General features: G+C 39.3%; 2 protein-coding genes across 3 annotated transcripts in view; one reads left to right on the forward strand and one right to left on the reverse strand.

Annotated features, from left to right (window-relative positions):
• Nme7 (NME/NM23 family member 7) overlaps positions 1–1,199 on the forward strand; it is a 191,420-nt gene extending 190,221 nt beyond the window's left edge. For both annotated transcript variants that reach the window (XM_074047543.1, XM_074047544.1), the window contains one exon: positions 372–1,199. In XM_074047543.1, the coding sequence (XP_073903644.1) occupies positions 372–404 (33 nt within the window). In that variant the 3' untranslated portion in view covers positions 405–1,199. The remainder of the gene's footprint in view (positions 1–371) is intronic.
• On the reverse strand, positions 469–21,601 carry Atp1b1 (ATPase Na+/K+ transporting subunit beta 1). The gene is made up of 6 exons (XM_020165282.2): positions 21,351–21,601; positions 16,958–17,086; positions 7,454–7,609; positions 5,428–5,612; positions 3,001–3,081; positions 469–1,877 (listed from the first exon to the last, which is right to left on the reverse strand). The coding sequence occupies exons 1-6, from the start codon at positions 21,445–21,447 to the stop codon at positions 1,614–1,616; spliced, it is 912 nt and encodes a 303-aa protein (XP_020020871.1). The 5' UTR covers positions 21,448–21,601; the 3' UTR covers positions 469–1,613.
• Between the last annotated feature and the right edge of the window lie 105 nt (positions 21,602–21,706).

Raw genomic sequence — 21,706 nt, forward strand, 5'->3', positions numbered from 1 at the left:
GCAAAATATGACCCTTTTTGATTTATTAACCCTCAAACCTAACCTCATTTTTTAAAACTTAACGGATAAAAACTTTATTTTTTTTTTTTTCTTTTGAACAGATATAGTTAGTGAGGTGCTAGCCGGAACCAAAACTTAAATGTTTTCTAAACCAAGTGAAGTCCAGCACTGTAAAATATTTCTAAAATCAAACTTAAAGCTAGTGGCTTATTGACTGTCTGCCACTTTTCAACTGTGTCATCTCTTTGGGAAGGGAAGGGGTATTATCTGGTACTCCAGTGGTCAGAGTCCTGACCACCCTCGTGATTGCTGGCAGGTGGAAAAGGCCAAACTTCTGTGTCAACTAAGGAAACTGTGTGCTTGTCTTTCAGGTTCAGTATTTCTTCAAGATCCTGGATAATTAGCAGTAGAGAAAGGAAAGAAATCACAGACTGGAACATTTAGACAAGAGTGAGTCATGCACATGAGGAATGTGTTCATTCTTTTATTGTCCATTGTTTCAACCTGACCAATACAAGATCAACAAGAGCACTGTACTCCTGGCAATTATTACATGTTAGAACGTGGATTTGCACTGTAGACAACATTTAACACCAGTCTATGGGGTACTGCATTGCTTTTTATAAAGTTCAAAATAAAGATTTATTTTCCAAACAAGTGACTTTGGTTTATTTCATACATTACACTTTTTCTTGCAGAAAAAAATAAAATTGTACAACTGCATAAATATAAAATTCTTCCACCATGAAAATGGTTAAAACATTCATAAAGACACAGCACCAGCATGTGATGCCTCCAGAGAAAGGAAAAAAGGAAAAGAAAATGTACAAAGCAAATTAAGTGGCCCTGTCACTAGCCAAAGTGATGGGCAGATCCAGATCTCAAACACAGCTTCAGAACATACTGGAGGACAAGGGAAGAGATGTTAAGACAGCATTCAGTACAAAACACTACACAACCCATCACCTTTTTGTGTTTTTCTGTAGTGTCACTTAAAATTTAAAGGGCAGTTCCCCCATGACAGCCCACCCCCCAACCCCAGGAAAAAAAATAATAAAGACCTAACACCACAGGAAAAGACTATGGAGTGTGTTAAAAATACTCATTGATGGGCCATTATCTTTGAAAGAGTCAAACCAAAAAAAAAAGGTACCATGCCAGTTTTTTCCCCATTGAATATTTACACCTTGGACAGCAAACCTTGCTCACATAAAGTAGAAAACAGATATGATAAAACATGGCTTGAAAAATGACCAGAGTATGCACCTATAGTACTGTACATTAAATAAAATACACAAGGCAGCAATACTTAGGGGTCAGAAACACTGCTTACTACAAGTCAGTTATGGAATCATAATTTACAGTAAAAATGGGCACGTCCCAAGGCTCAATTTTTATTTTTCTTTTGTCATTTACAGTAGAATAAATATTTTCTTGCTATTGCTACACTTTAAATTTACATTCTAACCTATTAAATGCAGAAAGCTAGTGTAAAGCATATAGATTAAGTGTAGGTCCCATACGTATGACAGTTTGTTCAAGACTAGTAGGTTTTTGTTTTTGTATCTTTTTAAACTTATTAAATGGCTAGTGGGAAAGATTTGTGCTTGTGATCAGCTCTTAACTTCAATTTTTACATCAAAGCGTCCCTGAAAACGGTCTTTCTCACTGTACCCAATGTTTTCACCATACGCCTTACACTCAATGCGAATTTCAGTGTCCAAGGTGAGGTTGGTGAACTGCACAGCCAGCAGAGGCTGCAAGTACTTGGGCTGCAGGAGTTTGCCATAGTAGGGGTAATACTGCAGAGGAAAACCAGCGTATCCACCCAGTCCAAAATATTCAATGCTTCCAACTTTCTCCTTATCTTCATCTCGCTAAAAAGCAGAGTGAAATGAAATTTTAATGGTTTACATCATGGATCACTACTTGTACTCACATACAAACAAGAGTGTCAACCCCATGGAGTATCCTGTGACATGCCTGGCACAACCCTCTCTTAGAAGTGTAAGAATATCAAGTGCTGACAGATACCAGTGGTTGTCTGACACCACAAGAAGAACATGCACTACTCAGTCTAATCCACAGCAGCCTCAAGAAACAGTTCCAAATGGAGGATACTCTCACTATGCAAATGGGGAAACTGAGGCAAATGTCAAAGAAACATTTTTCTAAGCCAACACAGCCTCCAGGAAACAAGGCCAACAGTGGAAAGAACTCCAAATATTGTCCCAGTGATATTTCCAGTGATATTATCCTCGAAGTTTATCTATTTGCCCCTCATTTCTTACGTCCATTTCTTTTCTTAGTTCCAGCATAAAATGGAAGGTTTTGGGAATTTCCTTTTAATCTGCCTTCTCTCTGTAAACAATTTATCCAGTACCTATGTTTACATCTAGTGGGAAAATTCACTAATCATTACTTTAATCTCAATATTTTTTAAAGAGATGCCTTCACCATAAATTCTTATGTGACATTATTCATTAAAAGAAGAAAAAAAAGGAAAGACCCAACATTCCAATGTATTAAATTCAGATATTTGGCTTTCTTGTGCCAATGAAGAGCCAACATATGGTTTTAATCTTGCTACATCTTTCTGTCCTTTTAAGAAATTTTACCCAGGTACGCACATGTGAATAAATGAATAATAAAAATAAATAAAAAGAAACTAAGAAAGACAACAAAAATAAATAAAAAGACAACTTATCTATTTACTTCTAAGTAATGAGTGCTACATAGTAGAACATGCAACCTTAAAAACATATAATTTGTAGTTTATTATTTAAATAAATACTTCATGTTCCTAAAAAAAAAAAAAAAAAAAAACTTTTACCCAGTATAATTACAAGTCAACTTTCTGAGAGTAGTACCTGAAAACAATAGTTCTTATTTCCTGTATTAAAAAGTTACCTGTAATTTTAAAGAATCTCATTCATTCATTCTTCTTCCTCTGCCTACTGTCCCAGCCGCCACCCCCATTAACCCTAAATGTGTCCTTACCTTGCCAGTGCACAGAACGGGCAGGACATTTGGATTATACTTCATCATTGGGTAAGTGTCCAAGGACTCATTCTTGGGAGGCTAAAAATAAAATCCATGTTGGTCAGTAAGATGTAAATAATTTTTTTTAATTTCTGATAAATGAAACTAGGTAACAGTCCAAACACAGGCTGGTCACAGAGAAATAATAAAAACACATCAGGAAAGCAAAATGAGTGACGTCTTAATCCTTCTAGGAAGTCTGTGAGTTTGTTGAAAGTAAGTGTCCAAGTTTTGTGAACATGACAATTAAGTTGTAATACAGCCCAGCATTAAATGGAAGGTCTAATGGAAACCTATTAGAAGCTTTACTCAAGGACAATCAATGATTAATTGCTAAGATTAGAATAATTACATGGGAAGGTTGACTGACACTTCTCTTTTATAAGCTTGGGCCTTATCCTAAGCCATGAATAAATAATGCTATCCTTTTCCCTCAAGAATGCCTTCTTGAAGTAGGCGTTCCTTCTTTTTTAAATCTCCAGGATGGAGTGTTTCTAATTCTGTTAGGAAAGTTCAATATATAAAAACAAGCAAAGGTGGCATTACTCCAGAGAACAATTTGTAAATTACTACCATCATAAAATATCCACGGCCTTCCCTCCTGCATCCTCTTCAAATCTACCTCAGAAGAACACTGTTGAAAAATATCCACCTGTTTATTCATGTCAGCCTAGCATGTGAGTCTTAACACACATAGTCTAACCAAGTCCAATATGACAAAAAGTTCAACACATCAGTAAGGAATTAATATTGAGGTACTACCCTTAGTTTGGGGATTTAAGAAAATGATTATCTACATTTGACTCTTTTGGAACTTTCTGCCCGTAATAGGTTTATTTTTAAAAACATGAAGAGAAAATGTTTATTGATCAAGGAAATTGCCAGAATATATCCTCAGAGGATAAGAAAACAGGCATACCAGGTGAAATGCTAGGGTACTGCATTTTCTTACAAAAATAATTCCTATAACAAAATAGCTGGGGATTGGGGTGGGAGTAATCAAGTGGAAACCAAATATAAAAATTTTAAAAAGGCTGAACTCATTACTTAATAGAATATCCAGATGTGGGAAGAGAGAAATAGGCTAGGCTTTGTGTATATGAGGTACAAATATCACTCAACATCTGTGATGGGTAATATCAAAAAGCAAAGGTTCAGCAGAGATTAGCTTCAGTCTTCAGCCATATCACACCAATTCTTTTTATGATCGATCTCAATGGAATGTTCCCTAGTAATATGAATATGAAATCCAAGTATGTCATAATGGTTCTCACCATTTTTCTTCCATTATGTCCTAGTCTAAGTGGGAAAAAGATTAAAATTCTGTTGAGAGGTGTGCTAATTTCTTCAGAACCATCAAGCCAGCCAGCCAACCATCCATCTACCTAGTTACCCATTTTTTCCTCTGGTGGCAATAAAGGAAGTTTGATACATACTTTAGTTAATAAAGTATTTCATCTCTACCTTGATTTTCTTTTGGATAACAAGCATTGTGGAAGCAAATTAATAGCATTCAATAGAAAATCAGTGAACAAAAGAACCAGATTTCAGAAATTAAATGAGTTTGTTCACATAAACTCAAGTGTATTGCAGCCAATCCCTATCAGAATTAAAAATACACTAATACTGGCAATATACACTAATACTGGTTCTGATGGTGATTAGAGGGAAACCTTCTGGAAGAAGCCATGCTTAAGGAAGAAGAAAAGCATTGCTTAATTCATGATCTGAGATAACCAATTTTATAAAAACAGAAATAACACCAATATTTTTTCTATCTTTTAAAGAATTAATATATTCTCATAAAATGTGAGTAGTTCCAAGTTGCCATTTTTCAGTGACCTCAAGTAATGTTTACCCATTAAAAGCTATAAAAAGCCAGCAGCATGGATACCAAAATCTGGCCTAGATGGTTCCAATTTCTTTTTTTTTTTAAATAATGAGATCATCATTCAGGGGGGAAAAAGTTACTTTTACTCTTATGGCTCCAAGAAGACTAACCAGAATATGACTGCACATCTAGGAGATTTTTAAATTTAAAAATGCCATTTTCTATTTTTACTTTTAAAGAGTTTTACATGGTATAGAAATTGTTATCTGTATACTAAGCAGAAGTATTAAGAGCAGGACCACAGGATTGGCCCCAAATTTGGTTTTGTGACTCAGAATTTCTGCAGCTTTAGAAAATAAGATTCATACCATTAACTTTAGGATTTTAGGGTAGATACAAAGGTTTTTGGTGTTATGCTACTAACTGGAGCTTCAAAACTGGCAATGAAGATGTGTATTTTAAAACTTCCTTATATTTTCTTTTCATATCAATTAAGTACTTTATCCAAAATGTGAATGGCTCATCTAAATTCTATCATATAAAGTATTACTTGCCTTAGGTTTGAAGCCCAGAACTCGGTTGAGCTTTATGATGATACAAGGTTTGCCATCTTTGTAGCCGTAAGTTTCATCATTTTGTCCAGAGCAATTTCCCAACCAGTCAAGCTTGAATCTGCACACCTTTCGTTCTCCTCGTTCATGATTAAATTCTCCTCGTTCTTTGGGTTCACTGGGCACACCTAAAAGTACAAACAGCATCTTAAAATTGTAACAGCAATTCCCTAAGCCATAAGAAAGGAAAAGACACTTGTTTCTTGTCACAATTTCCTATGCTATGATATTGCTGCTCTTTCATGTACTGCAGAGTCTAAATTAAGCAAGGATTTCCAGCATGCTAGCTCTCATTTCTTCACAGAGAGTAAAACGGTTTTTTATCAAAGGCAATAGCTGGTATGTGACCCTACATCAAAGCTGCATAGTACCTGCACCTGATGACCAGCATATACTTGGTCTCTGGCAATATTTCTCTTCCTCTAAATAATGGATGACTCAGCTATTTAGAAGAACGAAAGGAAACTGGATCAGGCTTCATAAGCAGCACTATTTATACCGGTCAATGTTGGCTTAGCTCTTTCACAGGAACATAATTAGAACACAAACTAAAAGATTTGTCAATAACTTTTCAAACAAAGTTTTTTGGTCAGAATTTTTTCGGAGCTATACTTCTGATTATCTTGTTAAACCGTAAAAAAGAAGTATTTGTGAACTCTGAAAGCTGTAAGTGCTTGTCTTATTATAAACACTTATTCAATTGAGAACTTTTAATAAGTATTTTAAATTCAAAATTCATACAAAAGCCAGAGAAAGATTAAATGAATACAGAACTCAAAGCCTCCTCAAGGAAAGTAGTGCAACTATTTTAAATATATGTGATATATATATGTATAATTAGTATATTTATAATTTATGAATTTATTATATATTTTCTTAAATTAACTATTTTGCCTTCAAATAGTAAAGTGCCTCAACTTAATCCTCCTGTGAAGTGATTCACAGTGGTTATCATTTGGGCCTTTTTAATTACTGCAAAGTATGATGAAAACCTCAAGGGCTATGGAAATGGCTTAAGTGGTAGAGCACATGCAGGCAAGTAGAAGCCCTGTACCAGCCAAAAAACATTAAAACCTCAGGTAAATCCTAGTAAGAAAAATTCAGTGAAAATATTGCCTTTGAATTACTAAATTGTTCTACACTGACTTTAAAATGGCAGCTCACCCAATAGTATGACCAAGCCACTGTCTTCCATATAAAGAACTGGAGTTGTAAATTCTTGACTTGAATCAAAAGGACTGATGATCACTCAACAACTCAAAGAGGGATCTTTTGTGAGTAGACATGAGGCGCAGGCAGGGAGATTCATACTCTTAAGTAACAGGGAGGAAGATAGATATGTGTCAATGGCTTAATGATACTAAACATCATTCTTTAGGGGAGAGGGGAGTGAGAAGAGTGTGTTGGGAACTAAAGATACTAAACTACATCCCTGGTCTCCAAGAGCCATTCTTCATTTTTTCATAACTCATTTCCTTAACTATAATGTTCAGTTACCTAAGACATAGTTCATTATCAATCCCAAATGGGATCTATAAAGCATACCCTAATCATAACTCCTCCTTCCTCAGTATCAGTGTGAGTATAGCTAACTAGACCAAAGAGTCATTGTGGTGAGAGAAGGCCCTGTGCACTCTTCAGTAGGAAATAAACAGTTGTACTTCTCAATCTATACAAGGAACAAAACTGGAGTTGTGATCTTTGGGTCTGAATGGTAAAACGTAGAGCTATCTAGGAGTATTTTTAAGTAGGATGCCTTTCAAATGCAGAAACTAACACTTGAGGCCTCATTGCTTTTTTCATTGCATCCTCCTGTTTTAAACAAATAAGTATATTTGCAGTAAGATCAGAGTTCAATCATTGAATTATTTGGGAAGTATCTCTGAAACATTAAATGACAAATAGAAATGGAAAATAGGAATTAGCAAAAAGTGAACTACATACAAACATGTACAAACAATCTACTTACTGCCACAATCTTCAAAAATCATGTCATCCTTCTGGGCCACATCTTTGTATTTTTCCAGGAACCTAATTATGTTCAGCACATATGCCTCATAGCTCTTGGGATTATTAGGATAAAAGGAAATTTCAGTCTTTTGGATCTGAGGAATCTGTGTTAACCCTAGATCAGGAAAAATCAAAAAGACACAGAGAAAGTCCTTAGTAGGAAGCCAACCAAGATAATTCAAAAGTGGACTCCCCCTGCACAATCATGCTTTGCTGACCCCACCTGGCTAACAGAAACAGGTTAAACTCTTGCCTCCCTTGTGAAATCAATCCTATGGCATTTAGATTAAGTACTAAGTATAATGGTGATGCCTTAATATCGTCAATCATTCAACTTCCTTGCCAACACTTCACCGTAGGTATCATCTCCATTTTATGAATGAAAACACTGCTTCAGCTAAATGGTTAACTACTTTGCCCAAGGTTACAGAGAAAACAGTAGAACCAGAATTCTAACACAGGTGTTCAGTACTCCAATGCCTATTATTTTCCTAGTATCTTCACGGACACACATTTAAAAAAAAAAATTCATTGTTAGCTACCATCATGCACAGGTGGCTTTCTCTACATGACGACATGTAAGCTTTGAGTATTACAACCTCAGTTGGATCTTTTACCTTCAACTAGGGAAGCTGGGATATATGCCAGTCCAAAACTAAGCATGTCAGTACTAGTCAGTGCAAAACTCAAAATACGTGTGCTGTGGGTTTGTACTCTCTAAGTTATTACATCCAAAAAGCCTTTAACATCCAAAAAGCCTTGTTGCTGAAGGTGTGCCTCCTTAGCAAGCACAAGGCCCTGAGTTCAAACCTCCATACCACCAACCAAACAAACAAAAGAACCTGCCTTTCCAGGTTTCCTAGATGGACATTTGAACAACAGTACAATGCCCACCTCAGGGCCAACAGTTAGAGAGTCAAATATATTCCATCCCAATGATGCCTGATAAAATATAAGATGCCCAATTATATTCCAATTTCAGAGAAGCAACAAATAATTTTAATAGGGACACAGTTATACCAAACATTATTCACTGATTTTACCAGGCATCTTTTATTTTCAGGAACATCTGGCAACATGATTCAAATCCCCACTCCTTAAGAGTGGAGAGTAAACATTTTTTAAAAGCTCATAAATCATGGAAAACTGTTTTCATGTTGAAAGCAACTTAAATATATCCTGAACGATCTTCTCCTATATTAAATTAGAAAACTGGCATTAAGACCATGCACAGGGCAAAGGACTATAGATAGACACCTAGATACCTGTGAAGAAGATAAACTAAACATTGTGAGTACAGAAGACTGCACTGAATAGCAAGGGTAAAAAGGGCTGCCTATGGAAATGGGGAAACTAGGATGGATTTAAGGGTTTGAGTTATAAATAAGACATGTAAGTCAAGGCAATGTGCCTAGACCTAGGGGTACCACAAGGATGTCCTCTTGTCAGACGCTAAAAAAAAGCTGGGTGTGGTGGCTCACGCCTATAATCCTAGTCACTTGGGAGACTGAGATCAGGAGGATCATAGTTCAAAGCCAGCCTGGGCAAATAGTTCACAAGACCCCCATCTCCAAAATAACCAGAGCAAAATGGACTAGAGGTGTGGCTCAAGTGGAGGAGTGTTTGCTTAGCAAGTACAAAAGCCCAGTCCCTCCCCCAAACACCCCCCCCCCCAAAATCAGGAGGATACAGAGTTTTCCTTCAATAGCCCTGGAGTCAAGAAAGAATGGAGCCTTGAACGGCAGTCATTCCTGAGAGGCCACTGGAAAAGCCAGAGATGAGAGGCAAATGCCTATGAATTTGTCAGGCAGAAATGGACCAAGAGAAGACATATGTGCACAAGTGGTGGACAGCTAGGAAGATAAAGAAGGCAAGGAGATCAAATGTCATAAACCAATACGCAGTTTCACCTATCCTTCAGAAAGAAGGGAAGAGGGAAGGACTGAAGGACATCACTGTGATAAGCAACAATAGTACAACCAGTGGTCCATCAGCAAAGCAGGTAAAATAGCAAAAACTAAAATGTTAACAAAATGCAATCAAGTCCAGTGTGACATATGGAGAGTGTTGCCCAACAAACTGCAAAGAGTGGTCAGTCACACTGAGAGTAAACATGGTGGGACCTAGATTGCAAAGCAATTTTTGAGCTTCAAATCTTATGCATGAAGATTTCCAGGAGGCCACCCCAGTAAAAGGGTCACTTTCCTCCCTGTATTTCTTCTGCTTTCCTTCCTCACAGTTCTATCCTCCACTCTGCTACCTGTTTTTAATTTGTCCAGAGCCTGATGGCATGAGACTTTCTCCTCCTAGAAACTAAGAGCTCAGACCCCTGTTCTGCTCCCTCCTGACTAATTGGACAGTTCTGTGATAAGTTCTTTTCCAAGCCAGTAGGAAAATTTCTCTTCTCAAAAGTAATTCTCTAAAGCAATCAAGGTATCCACAAGAGGCAGGCGAAAGACCCTTGAAATGATGTACAAACCCTTTAATTGATTTACTGTGCTTTTGTCAGACTATTGGAAAGAAGCCATAGAAAGGAACAGGACTGTATTTGGCAACTTTATGGAGTCCATATTCAAATTCCCCAACTTTAACCCTCCAGAGGGCTGCAAAATCCCACCGTGCTGACTGGAGTTCTCTTCAGTTGTTTTCCCCACTAGACTGGATACTTTCAGCTTTATTGCCCACTCCTTGAAGTTGTTAGAAATAACTTTGAACAAAGGTGAGCTTTGTTTGCTGTAGTAATTCCCAGAGGCCAATGATAGCAGAACAACCAATCGCTGGATTGTGGTTTCAAATTATATTCCAGGAACCAGATCTAACCTTTTGCCTCACCTGTCTTTTGAACTTGAATTTACATTAACCAGACTAAGCTTTATACAGCTTTTCCCTGATAGGACTATTTGCCTTAAACTACCTGTCATTATTTAATAAAGTCAACTGAAAGGATTGAAGCAGCAATTTTGGTATGTAAAATTTTAATATTTGGTTTTCAATGAGTACTTCAACTTTATATAAGATTTAGAGTGTTAAAAAAAATTCTCTTTGGCTTCACACTTGCTTTTAGGAGATACATTTGCCCATTTGCTTTTCCTCACCTCCTCTCCCCCGCTACCACAATCATCTCGTGAGAAACAATACACCTCACCTTTTGGCTTTAGTAGGTGTACACAGCAGAAGGGGAAATGTACAAGAAAGAGAGGGAAAGCAAAGATGAAAGAAGCTTTTCATTAAGAAGTATTTGGTTTCTAGTTAGGTTTATAATGTAGCAAGTTTATAATTTCTCAAGCTACTTGTGAGTTTAAGTCTTTAAACTCGAAGGTAGCCATTTTAACCTTGTACAGTTACTCAAATGAATCCTAAAGCACAGCTGTATCTGTCATTTAATACATCTGATGAATCACTAGCCAAATAGTCTAAATAGGTATCATTTTCCATAGAAACCTCCAGCAGGAGTAACCATATGACTAAGAAGAGCACAGGAAGCAAAGAAATGCTTTTAAATGTAGCCATGTACACAAATCCACCCTCCATCACATGTCTCCTATATATTATTCCAAGGTGAAAAGTAGTTTAAAGCCAGGTGTGGAAACAGGCCTATAATCCTCAGGATAGCCAAGTTCAAAGCCAGCCTGGGTTACATAGGGTGGGGATGGGGGGTGTTAACTATACACACACAGCCTTTAAGTGCCATTCCATGGAAGCTAAGATAGCTTTTTTTTTTTTTTACAGCATTCCATCTCTGGATTAGTATTAATTTACCTGATAAAACAAAGGGAGAGCACAAGAAAAAAAAGTGCCGCTATGCTTTCTATAAACTAGTTGCCCTTGACTCACCTTCTGCCTCAGGGTCATCCAGTGACTCAAATGTCTGGATTAAGCCAAGAGTAAATTTCCCTTCAGAAAGAGTCATGTCACCCTCCTAGATACCCAGAATCTGTCCCGTATAAAAAGTCTTTGAGGAATTGCTCAACTGTCTCTGTTTACAGTATATTTAGGTGTTTGCAATCCTTGGTATACAGAAAGTTTTCCTCCGGTCTATGCTAAATACTACAAACTCTGGTTGAAGGCTCTTCTCCATTATGGAATTACCTCAGATCATCAGATTTTTCCCTGTAGTTTTATATTCATTTTCAGGTGAGCAGAGAATTATTTAATTTTGATAACCTCTCTTAAGAAGTACATGCAATTTCATAGGGACATTACACTTGACATTTTATATAACTCATAATTGTGCTTATCCCCAATATAAAAAATATGCCACATTCATAAAGGGAAAATACACGCAGACAAATCCTCATATTTTAAATAATTTCATAGTATTTGCTTGAGCTTGAACACTTTCTCGTTCAAGGTCAAAGGACATATAGTATACTTGTCTAAATACAATATGTAACATTTGCTAAGTAACTAATACCTGAAATAAGAAATTATTGTACATGACATCTGATGAGGTCTATTCATACATGTGGGAAAAGATATTCTTTCCTGGTTAGAAGCTATTGTTTCCCTTTCATCTTTCTAGCTCTTCTCGTCTATTCTGCATCAAGAGGGACTGAAGGTCACAAGATTGCTATGTAAGAGACCTAGACAGTCACAAAGTAACCAGCCCCACCCTGTCAGATTTTAGGGCAGAAGTGAAAGTGTAACACTAATGCTCTTTCTACTACCATTTGCGACCCTGGAGCCCTTTCCTTGAATGAGTGCCACAAAATCAATCCTTAAATGAAGATTTACAGATCCACCTTTGTCTTTCACCCTCACTTTCATGAGTCTGTTACCTGGTCCTGCTTATCAGAAGTTTCTGTACTGCTTACTCATCTTCAAATAAGCATACAGAGTAAGACCCATTTTTCTGCCGCTCCAAGATCATTTTAATGTTAATCATGAGGCATCCTGCATACCCAAGAGTTGATTTATGAGTTACAGCCTTGTCTTTAGAAATCAATAGCTACAGGAGTAGGTGAGTTGTTGAAGCCAGTTTCCCCTCTCTAATCCTTTTAGCAAGCCAGAGGCTAGGTAGTAGCTTCTACAAACCATAATTGCCACTAATGCCAACTCATCCACAGCCTCAAACTCTGAGAACAGGTTGGCAGGATCCATCTGAGGGTAGGAAGAGAAGAGAAGTGAGAGAAAGTCAAACCTGCATGTGTGTGTCAGCTGAGAAAATACAAATCAATGGATTCTAAACAGTAGAAAAACACATTATCAGCACTTGAAATAAACAGACAGTAATACAAGTGTGAAGTAGTTTGAAAATGGTGAGTTTTTCTGAGATTGAGACACAATGACATCTCAGGAATTTTACTTAAGCATGCTGAGATTTTCATTGTAATTGCTTGCACCCTCATGGATTTAAAGATTAGACATGTCCCTTTCACAAACAAGATAAAAATAAAACTTCTGGTGGTACCCATGGAGTCTGCTAGTCTTCATCTACCCTACTTCCTACTCTGATTCTGGTTACCAAGGTGCCAAGAATATGACCCTTTTAAAAGGTTCCCTCTGCACTGAACCACCTTTAGAGAAAAACAAAAGGCAACCCATAACCCTAAGAGAAGAATAGGGATACCTTAGTACTAGGAAACAAGTCAGGTGGGAATCCCCCCGGACCAGGGGATTGACACACAGTGACCTTCAGTTCATTGCACAGTTGCTAAGAGAGCCTCGGGTGTGGAAAGGGCAATGGTGGATATGAAGAAGAGACTTTTCCATTACACCACAGGGCAGGCAGCAAAGCTATCAGGGTCAAATCAGGGACAAGTCCTGGTGAGCCTGAGTGTGAAGACATGTGTCTACGGGTGTACATAGGGGTCTGGGCACATGTGCCTTTTCAGCCTTCTCTGGCACAGTGAACAGCAGTGTTTCTCCCCAGATTCAAGCACATTAACAGACTGAGAGGAGGTGCTGATGACCACCAAGGCAAAATATTACTGAGAGGTTCTCTCTCCTCTGGACAAAAGCTTGGAAGTTACTTGACATGTATAGGTGTGTTAAAGGGAGAATATTATAGAACAAATACAATGTCATAGGGCTGGGAACATGGCTCAAGTGGTAGAGCACCTGCCTAGCAAGCAAATACAATGTCATTTAGTTTCACTAGAAATTCTTTTTAAATATGTCTCCCAAACACTTTTCACAGGAAACTAAGATTTTATTGAATCCATGAAAATTTAAGTGTACAAAGCATCCATGCCATGTCATCCAAAGCTCAATCTAGAAATTCAGTACATAAAAATTAAAAACTGCCTCTTCTAGTGGAAGGATGGAGCTATAAATAATAGAGGTTGCTGCCCACAATTACCCTTTACTTACTGCCATTAGTTTTACCACTATAAAGTATTGCTGGCTTTGCATATATTTATCACATCATTTAATCATCATAGGATATTACTCCCATTTATAGATGAGAAAACTGAAGCTTAGTGTGGCTAAGTAGTATTGGAGTGATGGGGAGGAATTGTGTCCAACTGCAAAGTTTCTGCTTTTCTTTTTCAGGTCAACTCTACCATGAACCTGTGTGTAATGGCTTAGAACCTTGGATCTTTGATATTTAGATTAAGGCAACAGGAAATTGTCATTGATCATCTTCTACTATGAAAATAGCAACTTAGTACATCTCAACATCTCGGCTGAGACTCTAGCTCTATGCTTTCTGGCACAGCAGGCAGATCTGTTCCAGTATCTCATAGCAACAGACCTTGTAAAGAACAGGACTATCGCCCACATTAAATATTATCATTGCTCAGGGGTAAGAAATTCCACTTAGTGCCCATTTTCCCTTAAACTTCACTTCCGTTTTGTAGTTTAGTCTGTTCTCTGTGACTTTCACATAGAACCAACCACACTGCACAATTTTGCCACTAGTGAATTTGGCCACACTCACTCATTATTTGGAAGTATCTAACTACAAGGTATCTCAGTGTATAAAGGGTACTCAAAACCTAGTCAGGCTGGGTTTGTATTAATGCTTCAAGTTCAGTGGATAACAGCATGAATAGGTTCTTTTATCCTTAAAATGACAGTCTTTCATACTTAGTACATTGTCTAACTTGCAATTTTCCCTTTCTAACCATCACCAAAAAAAAAAAAAAAAAAAAGAGGCTAAGAGACATTTAGCTGGAGCCAAAAAATTGACAAGATATTCTTCCATGTATTTAATTCAGCCTATATACTTAGTCCAGTTAGATCCCCTAAGAGTTAGAGCCCCTAAGAGACTGTTCAGGGTCTGTATTTCTTGGCAGCCAACACTTTACCAACCTGGTTGAAGGTTTCCACCATTTTCAAAAAAAAGTTATATCCCTCAGTAGAGACACAGAAAAATCCCACAAAGTAAGAAGGGGGCACTGGTAATTGATGTAGACTCTCCTGATAAAGTTATAGATAAGGAAAAGGAGAGAAAGAAATTCCCAAAACAAAGAACAAAGGAGACAACTGGGAAGGTGGAGGACCGAGGACTTTTCCTATGACTCAGACCAAAGGACATGAATGCATATTTCCAAGATGAGCCACTAGCATTCCTCTGGAGAATCGAGCGTTTGTCAGGTCAATCCAACTGCTGTGCGCACACTAAATATAGGTACAAAGTCCTCATCTTTTAGGAAGGGAAGCTGGAAGGAAGGAGAGGTAAGGGGTTTGGAAGGGACTGAGCACCTCAGACAGTATGGGCAAGATCATTTGCAAATCCTTACTTATAACGCTAGGTACTTTGTGCCTACTTACTTTTGAAGGTGAAATTTCTTTTTGGGAAAGAGAAAAATTTTAATTCTTTATGGTAAAGAAAAAAATTTATATAAATTCTCCAAAATGTATATAATTAAGACTCATTTTTGTTTAACCTAAGAAACAAAAGAAAATGCTTGACTTTGGTCATCTTTTGTATGAGTACAAAAATTATTATACTATAGCATCACAATTGAAAAATAGCTTTTTAGTGGCAAAACAGAAACAAGCAAAAGGTGAATACAAATTTATATTACTATTATCAGTGCTACTGTAAAAATTCTAACAGAAGAGGCCACAAAAAGACATACTATTTATTATTACAGAAGCCCTTATAAAACATGTTTATTTAAGTTCTGAAATTTCTCTGTACATCAGAGAACTTTTTCATATACCCACCTTTTTGCGGGGGGGGGGAAACAGCTGCTAGAAACTAGATTATGAAATAGGTTTAAGTCATTTTATATACTTACTCATTTTCTTTTTCCACTTCCCATCTAAATTTATCTGGAAACATTTTGGATTTTTCTTACCCTGGAGGACTATTTGACTCAGGACTATAAGACAATATATACCACCTTCTTATTCTGCAGATTTTCTTCTTCCTCACAGCCAGGGAGATGGGCATGACAAGCCTCTAATAGGCAGCCACACTTGATTTAGATTGCTCAGTGTTGTGCAAATGTCCTTGAAATTGTCACCTACATATAGTTATTACTAAACTGCTGCCCAGAGTGAAGGGACAAGTCATTGCCACGAAAAACCCTGCAAGTTGGGTACATTTTCCTCTCCCTCCTTCTCTCTCAATTCCTCTCTCCCTCTCTCTCAATTTCTCTCTGACTTTTGTAAGAACCAGATAGTAAATTCTTGTTTATTGTTGCTCTCCTGCCTATCCAGTCAGCCCCAGTGCAGTTGGCCTTCCCACTACACATCCTGTGTAGTCAAGAACCAAAGCTGTGGTGTAAAGATACATACAGCTGCACACACAGTGAACTCACTCAACATTGGCAGCACTCAAATCAACAGGGGACTCCTGTGGCAATTTGCATTTTCCTTAATCTTTTTGTTCACATAAGATTTTAGAACTAACAGAGACAGTTAAACTGGATTCACAAAGTAAAAAGTAAAAATAAGACAGAAAGAAAACAAACAGGTAAGCATATTAAGAAGTACAAAGAGCAACTTTGTTCAAGGTCAAATCACGAATTAGTAGCAGGTGGAAGAGCAGAGAGCCTTGAAATCATGGCTCCTCTCTCTCTAAGTAGTTGCCCATTTCAAAGCTTCTAGTTATTCCTAACCTTTCAAAATAGGAGCCAAAGTGATTTTTCTAAAGGATTTATCTGAATTATAGTCCCTCAAGAAAGTGAAAAATGTGTGTGAGAGCTTGGAAAGTCCTGGAATGATCTTACTAACCAAGCCTTTGAGTGTTAAGTACAAGGGACAGTAAGGCCCTCCCAGGAGCTGATTTGCTCATAGTCACATAGTTGGTAAGGGGCAGGCTGGGTGAGGAACAGGCTCTTCAACCTGACCCAGAACTCTGTCAATAAAATATCCACCACCTCCAGGAACTCCACTTGCAACGCGGGCAGGAGATACTACTGCAGCAGAGAAAAGTTCCTGTTTTTCCTTTCCATGCTTGGTTTAAAACTATATTTTACAACAATTTCCTGAAGGTTTCTTCTAATTGAAAATATGACACCAGTTTTACTTCTGGAAGAAAAGAACCTGCTCATGTGGATTTTACCTGGTGGGGCCACCCGATCCTGGTACGTGGGCTTAAATTCACTGATGGTGAGTAGCATCACTTGGATGGTTCCAATGAAGATGCCAGCCAGGCAGCCATAAAATATTACGTAGAACAGAAGGATCTTAACTGCAAGGAGAACAGACAGACATGAAAGGCTGTGATGTAGTCACATGCTCAGAATCAAAGCCTGACCTTCCTGAGGATGAACACACTTCCTTCCTGGTTCCTCTCCAACCTGTTTCTCCAGAGCTTCCTTTTCTAGCACTGATCAGGAGAGTGAACCACACTCTCATTTGGAGAATGTAGGCAGAGGAATGTTCAACTACAACTAAGATTCTGATAGGAAATAACATTATTCTCCACAAGGAAAAATTAAGATCACCAGTAAAACTCTAGTGCTATGTTTGCATCCTTATGCAATACATTTAAAATATGATAATATACTTCCTTAGAGATGTATTTTTTTTTTTTGCTCACTTGTCTCTTGACGTTAAATCCTACAATTTATGCTCTTCTGTTTCTCCAAGCACTCACTTCCTGAGAGTTTTTATGACAGGGTTGACAGAGTAACGAATGCCGAGATACCCAGTGAAGTTCTCACCTGTACTATCACTCTATCTCTGATGTGTGTTTTTGACTAAGGACATTGTCTTTTTCCTCAGAGGACAAGATAGGGAAAGCGGGACTGGAATCCTATAGTGCAATGACTACCTTGATGAGCGACATTTTCCTTTTTCTCGTAGTTAACAGAATGGAGGCTGAAATAGCTGCAAACAAGAAGGAAAAAAAAAACACCAACGTGAAGCCCAGAGACTGAAATGAGGCTATCACTTACTGGTTTACAAGGATTATCTCCCCGATTAGCTGCATAGTAACAGGCTGTACTAGGTATTGCCTGGCAGTCCTGTGCCAGCCAAACAACTCAACGTGAATGCAGAAGTGGGAACAAGCAAACTCTAAGGTTATGACTGTATAAAGGAGCCTAGGGGACTTCCAAAAAGGTCCGAGTTCATGCAATAAATGCTGGAGTCCTTGAGAAAAACCATGAATAAAAATATTACTGACAAGAAGTGTACATAGATAGGGAGCCAGGGAGGGAGTGGGTACCCAGTTGAGGAAATTAGTTATGTGGCACTCTTCATATATTGACAAAGCAAAACACACATTTAAAAAAAGCATACCAAAATGCTTCATCATAATCCTCTTTCTCCTCTATTAAGAGTAAAGGACAAGAAAAAAGGCAAAGACATAAGCGAAGATAAGGAAGAGTGAGAAGGCCACATAATCCAGAACTACAGCCACCCAACTCAATCACTCTGTCCCAGCAGGACAAGAGTTAAGTGCTGCATTCTGTATCCAAGCAGCAGTAGGCAAATGGTAAGGCTGTGACGTCAAGAGATCTGGAAAATTTTTCTAGTGAATGCTCCTAAGAGGTGCAAGGGTTGTTATATCACGGTTAGCAAGAGAGCCCCTGTAGCCTGGTTCATGGTTTCTTCCTCATTTTGTTGCCCTCCCAATCTCCTCTTGGTGCTCTTAGCTTAATCATATTTGGCTCTTTAACAAATGTAACATTTCTACTCATTCCTTGGACTTTACATACCTAATTCTAACAACCTAAGAAGGTACATAATTGAGGCTTCAGTTTCAACTACAGACAGAGTGATGGAAAAATAAGTCATTTTTGTAAGCACTCTGATTAAACTCAAGAATGCACAGCCTTTCCATTCTGCCCAGAGGAGAAGTAAGGAATTTTCCTTTTTGCTTGGCGATGTTACTTTACTTAGTAAAAGCTCCCCAGTTACTGCTGTGAGGTTCCTTGGTTAGTTAGAATGGAGCATGCAGGTCTGACAGGACTTAGGCAATGGGCTCTCCCAGACACAAATCACCAGGGGCTGCTCAAAAAAGAAAAGTGCTGGACAAGTCATACCAACCAGCTGGAGAGGGGATTAAGCTTTAGAGGAATTTTTCCAGTTTTAAGCAATTTTTCTTCCTCCTTGTTTCAAGACTATAGAGGTTTTTAGTTAGGAAAAAAAAAACATACCCTTCAAAAGGTCATAGGCAGATGGAAACAATAGCATCTGTGCTCAAGTGTATATAAAAACCTACCAATGCCTGTATTAACTTAGTAAATAGATAGAAAGCACAAAGTGATTTGCATGCTGTGATTTCTCCAGCAGGTGACAGACTAGAGTCTCCTGCGTCCATCTTGGTGAAAATCTACCTATAAGCAAAACAGAGCCAAGGGCATCTTGCCCTCGTCCCAAGGGCATCCATGTTGAGCCCAGAGCTGGAAAAGGGGGATTTTCCCCATATGAGACAGCAATTACTGCCACTTTCTCCACCTAAAACAGGTTCTCCCATTTCTTCCATTGCCAGAAAAGAGTCAACATATTATCACAAAACAAAAACTGGATTTTTAGCCCTGCACCTGAATCTTGAAAAGTGGAAGGAAAAATGACAAGCACGCTAGTTCTGCTGTCTGCATTCATAAATCAGTGCATTGACAACTTGCTGGATGTGATTATTAAGATGGAAACATTAGCATATTCTTTCTCTCTCCCTCTTTCTCTCTTCCTCTTTCTCTAAGGAGCTGCCCCATTAAATGTCAGCTTAAAGAACAAATTGTTCCATACCGCCTTACCCTCTAAAGCAAATATTATTCTAAGAAGCATAAAATTAGAATAAGGAAAGAAATATATTTATGAAGGGGAAAACACTGAAGGGCAAATTTCACAGTGTGCCTGGAGTTAATGCTGACCCTGGCACAGTGACGCCGCATGGGTCAGACCACCAGGGAAAGAAGCCCTAGCTAATAGGGGAGGAGGGTATAGGTTCCGCAGCGCACCTCCTAGACCTCACTCAAGTTACAGGAGTTGCTAGGAGATGACCCTGGCAGGTTGCTGTTCATCCTACACATACCTCACAGTTCTTCAGGTGCTCCCTTCCATATTAAGAAAACACAGGGAAGGGCCTTCATGCCTGAACACACTATGATGATAATCCCATTGAAATAGTCTCCCCAAAGTAAAATAAAATACAAAATGAAACCACAAACCGTTGCTTTAATGAACTACCTTTTTCTTGGCCCAGGGATACTTATGCTTTCCCAGTAATACCATGGAATGAGGCTTCACCTTGACTAACCTTGAAATATGATGCATTATTAACCCTTTACTTTTCAATCAACAGAGCTCCCTACAAACTGTAATTTTTTTCTTTACAAAAAAAAAAAAGTCACATATTCCAGCCTCTTTTCTTCTATTTCAAATATCAGCCAAGCACTATTTCCCTGACTCATTCTCCTGCAGATTCTCACAGATCCTTCCAAACATGGGCACTGTATTGGCAGGTTTTCAGGGTTCCCTTAGCGACTGCAGTACTGGTGCTAGAGGTAGTGGTAGTGTGGTGATGATGGTGATGATAATTATAATACCTGAGGAGGAGGGGGCAGTGATGCGGAGGGGGAGGGGGAGGGGGAGGGAGTTCCCTCCCTCCCTTATGCAGTCACGACTCATAGATTTGCCTACAACTATGCCCTTCAAAATGACCTTTTTTTAAAAAAAAAAGTCACCCTTCCGGTGTAGAGAGACAAAAGTAAGGTATCTAATTTTCAGTGGGGCGTGGGGGGAGTCCATCCAAAGAAGCCACAGACTAGGTAAGATGAGCTGTTTCTGCATTTTGCTTCGCATTTCCCAGTCTAATCCTTTACTGTAATCAACCCACGCTACTTATCTGCATCTGTGTAGACCTTGATGGCAACCGGTCTTTGCCATAGGTCCAGCCAAAGCTTAGAAACTGGAGTCCTAACACAGAGCTTACTAGGCCATTTGTGAGCTGTGATGGCTCCGGGCGAGGTCACTGGAGGGAAACTCTAGCCATGGCCATGAAATACTGCAGTGTGGATGGATTCCTCTTTCCCCTTTCCTTTCCTCTCTCCATTCGTGGTAAAAAAAAAATGAGATACTATCACACAGTCTCGTCTGCATTAGATATGATTACCTCAAGAGGTTTCTCAGTCCCAAAGCTCATTTTTCTAAGAACTTAGGGTATGGCTATAGGAAGATATATGTAGTCTCACGGAACCTGACCATTCCCAAAAGGGAAGGGCTTAAACGTGGCCAGTAGGCTACATTTCAAATTACCAAGACAAGATCGCTACAATATACACAACCCTCTGCCAGGCGAGCTCTGTCCCCCACCCACATTTCTCACAGGATGACAAACCTGGGCAGGCGCGATCAGCGCAGCGCCTACCGCCCGATCCCCGTACACCCTGGCCAGCACGGTGGGTGCGGAACCGTCCGCATGGGATGCGCCAGGAAAGACAAGGCGTACTGGGTGAGTTGGGGGGTTGTTGGGGGGTGGGGGGAGCTGCAGACCCTGTACTTACACCAACTGCCACCGGTCCTGCCTAAAAACTCCTTCTTCTCCGAGTTCCAGATGAATTTCTTCCAGCTGCCCTCCTCCTTGGCTTTTCCGCGGGCCATGGTGGCGGGTCAGCAGCGGCCGCGGAGGCAGTGGGTGGGTGACTGCGGCGAGCGCCCTGGCGTCCTCCCGGGCTGCCAGTCGGCGTCCCCGGCCTGGCTCTCCGCAGGTAGACGCGCCGCTGCCGCTGCGGCTCTCCGAGTGCGAGACGCGCGGCGGAGGAGCTGAGGCAGGAGCGCGAGGAGGGGGAGGCGGCGGCGGCGGCGGCGGGGGCGGAGGGAGGAGGGAGGGACCGGCGAGGCTGGGCGGCTCCGAGCCCCA

Source organism: Castor canadensis, chromosome 11 (assembly GCF_047511655.1).
Source record: "Castor canadensis chromosome 11, mCasCan1.hap1v2, whole genome shotgun sequence".
NCBI lineage: Eukaryota > Metazoa > Chordata > Mammalia > Rodentia > Castoridae > Castor > Castor canadensis.

What these genes read in the sequence shown, in the direction of transcription:
- Atp1b1 (XM_020165282.2), bottom strand. Translation starts at nt 21,447, where the DNA reads ATGGCCCGCGGAAAAGCCAAGGAGGAGGGCAGCTGGAAGAAATTCATC. An exon ending in CAGGACCGGTGGCAGTTGGT is followed by an intron (nt 17,087 to 21,350) that starts GTAAGTACAGGG and finishes TTCTCCTTGCAG; the next exon opens with TTAAGATCCTTCTGTTCTAC. An exon ending in CCGTTCTGTGCACTGGCAAG is followed by an intron (nt 1,878 to 3,000) that starts GTAAGGACACAT and finishes TCTGCTTTTTAG; the next exon opens with CGAGATGAAGATAAGGAGAA.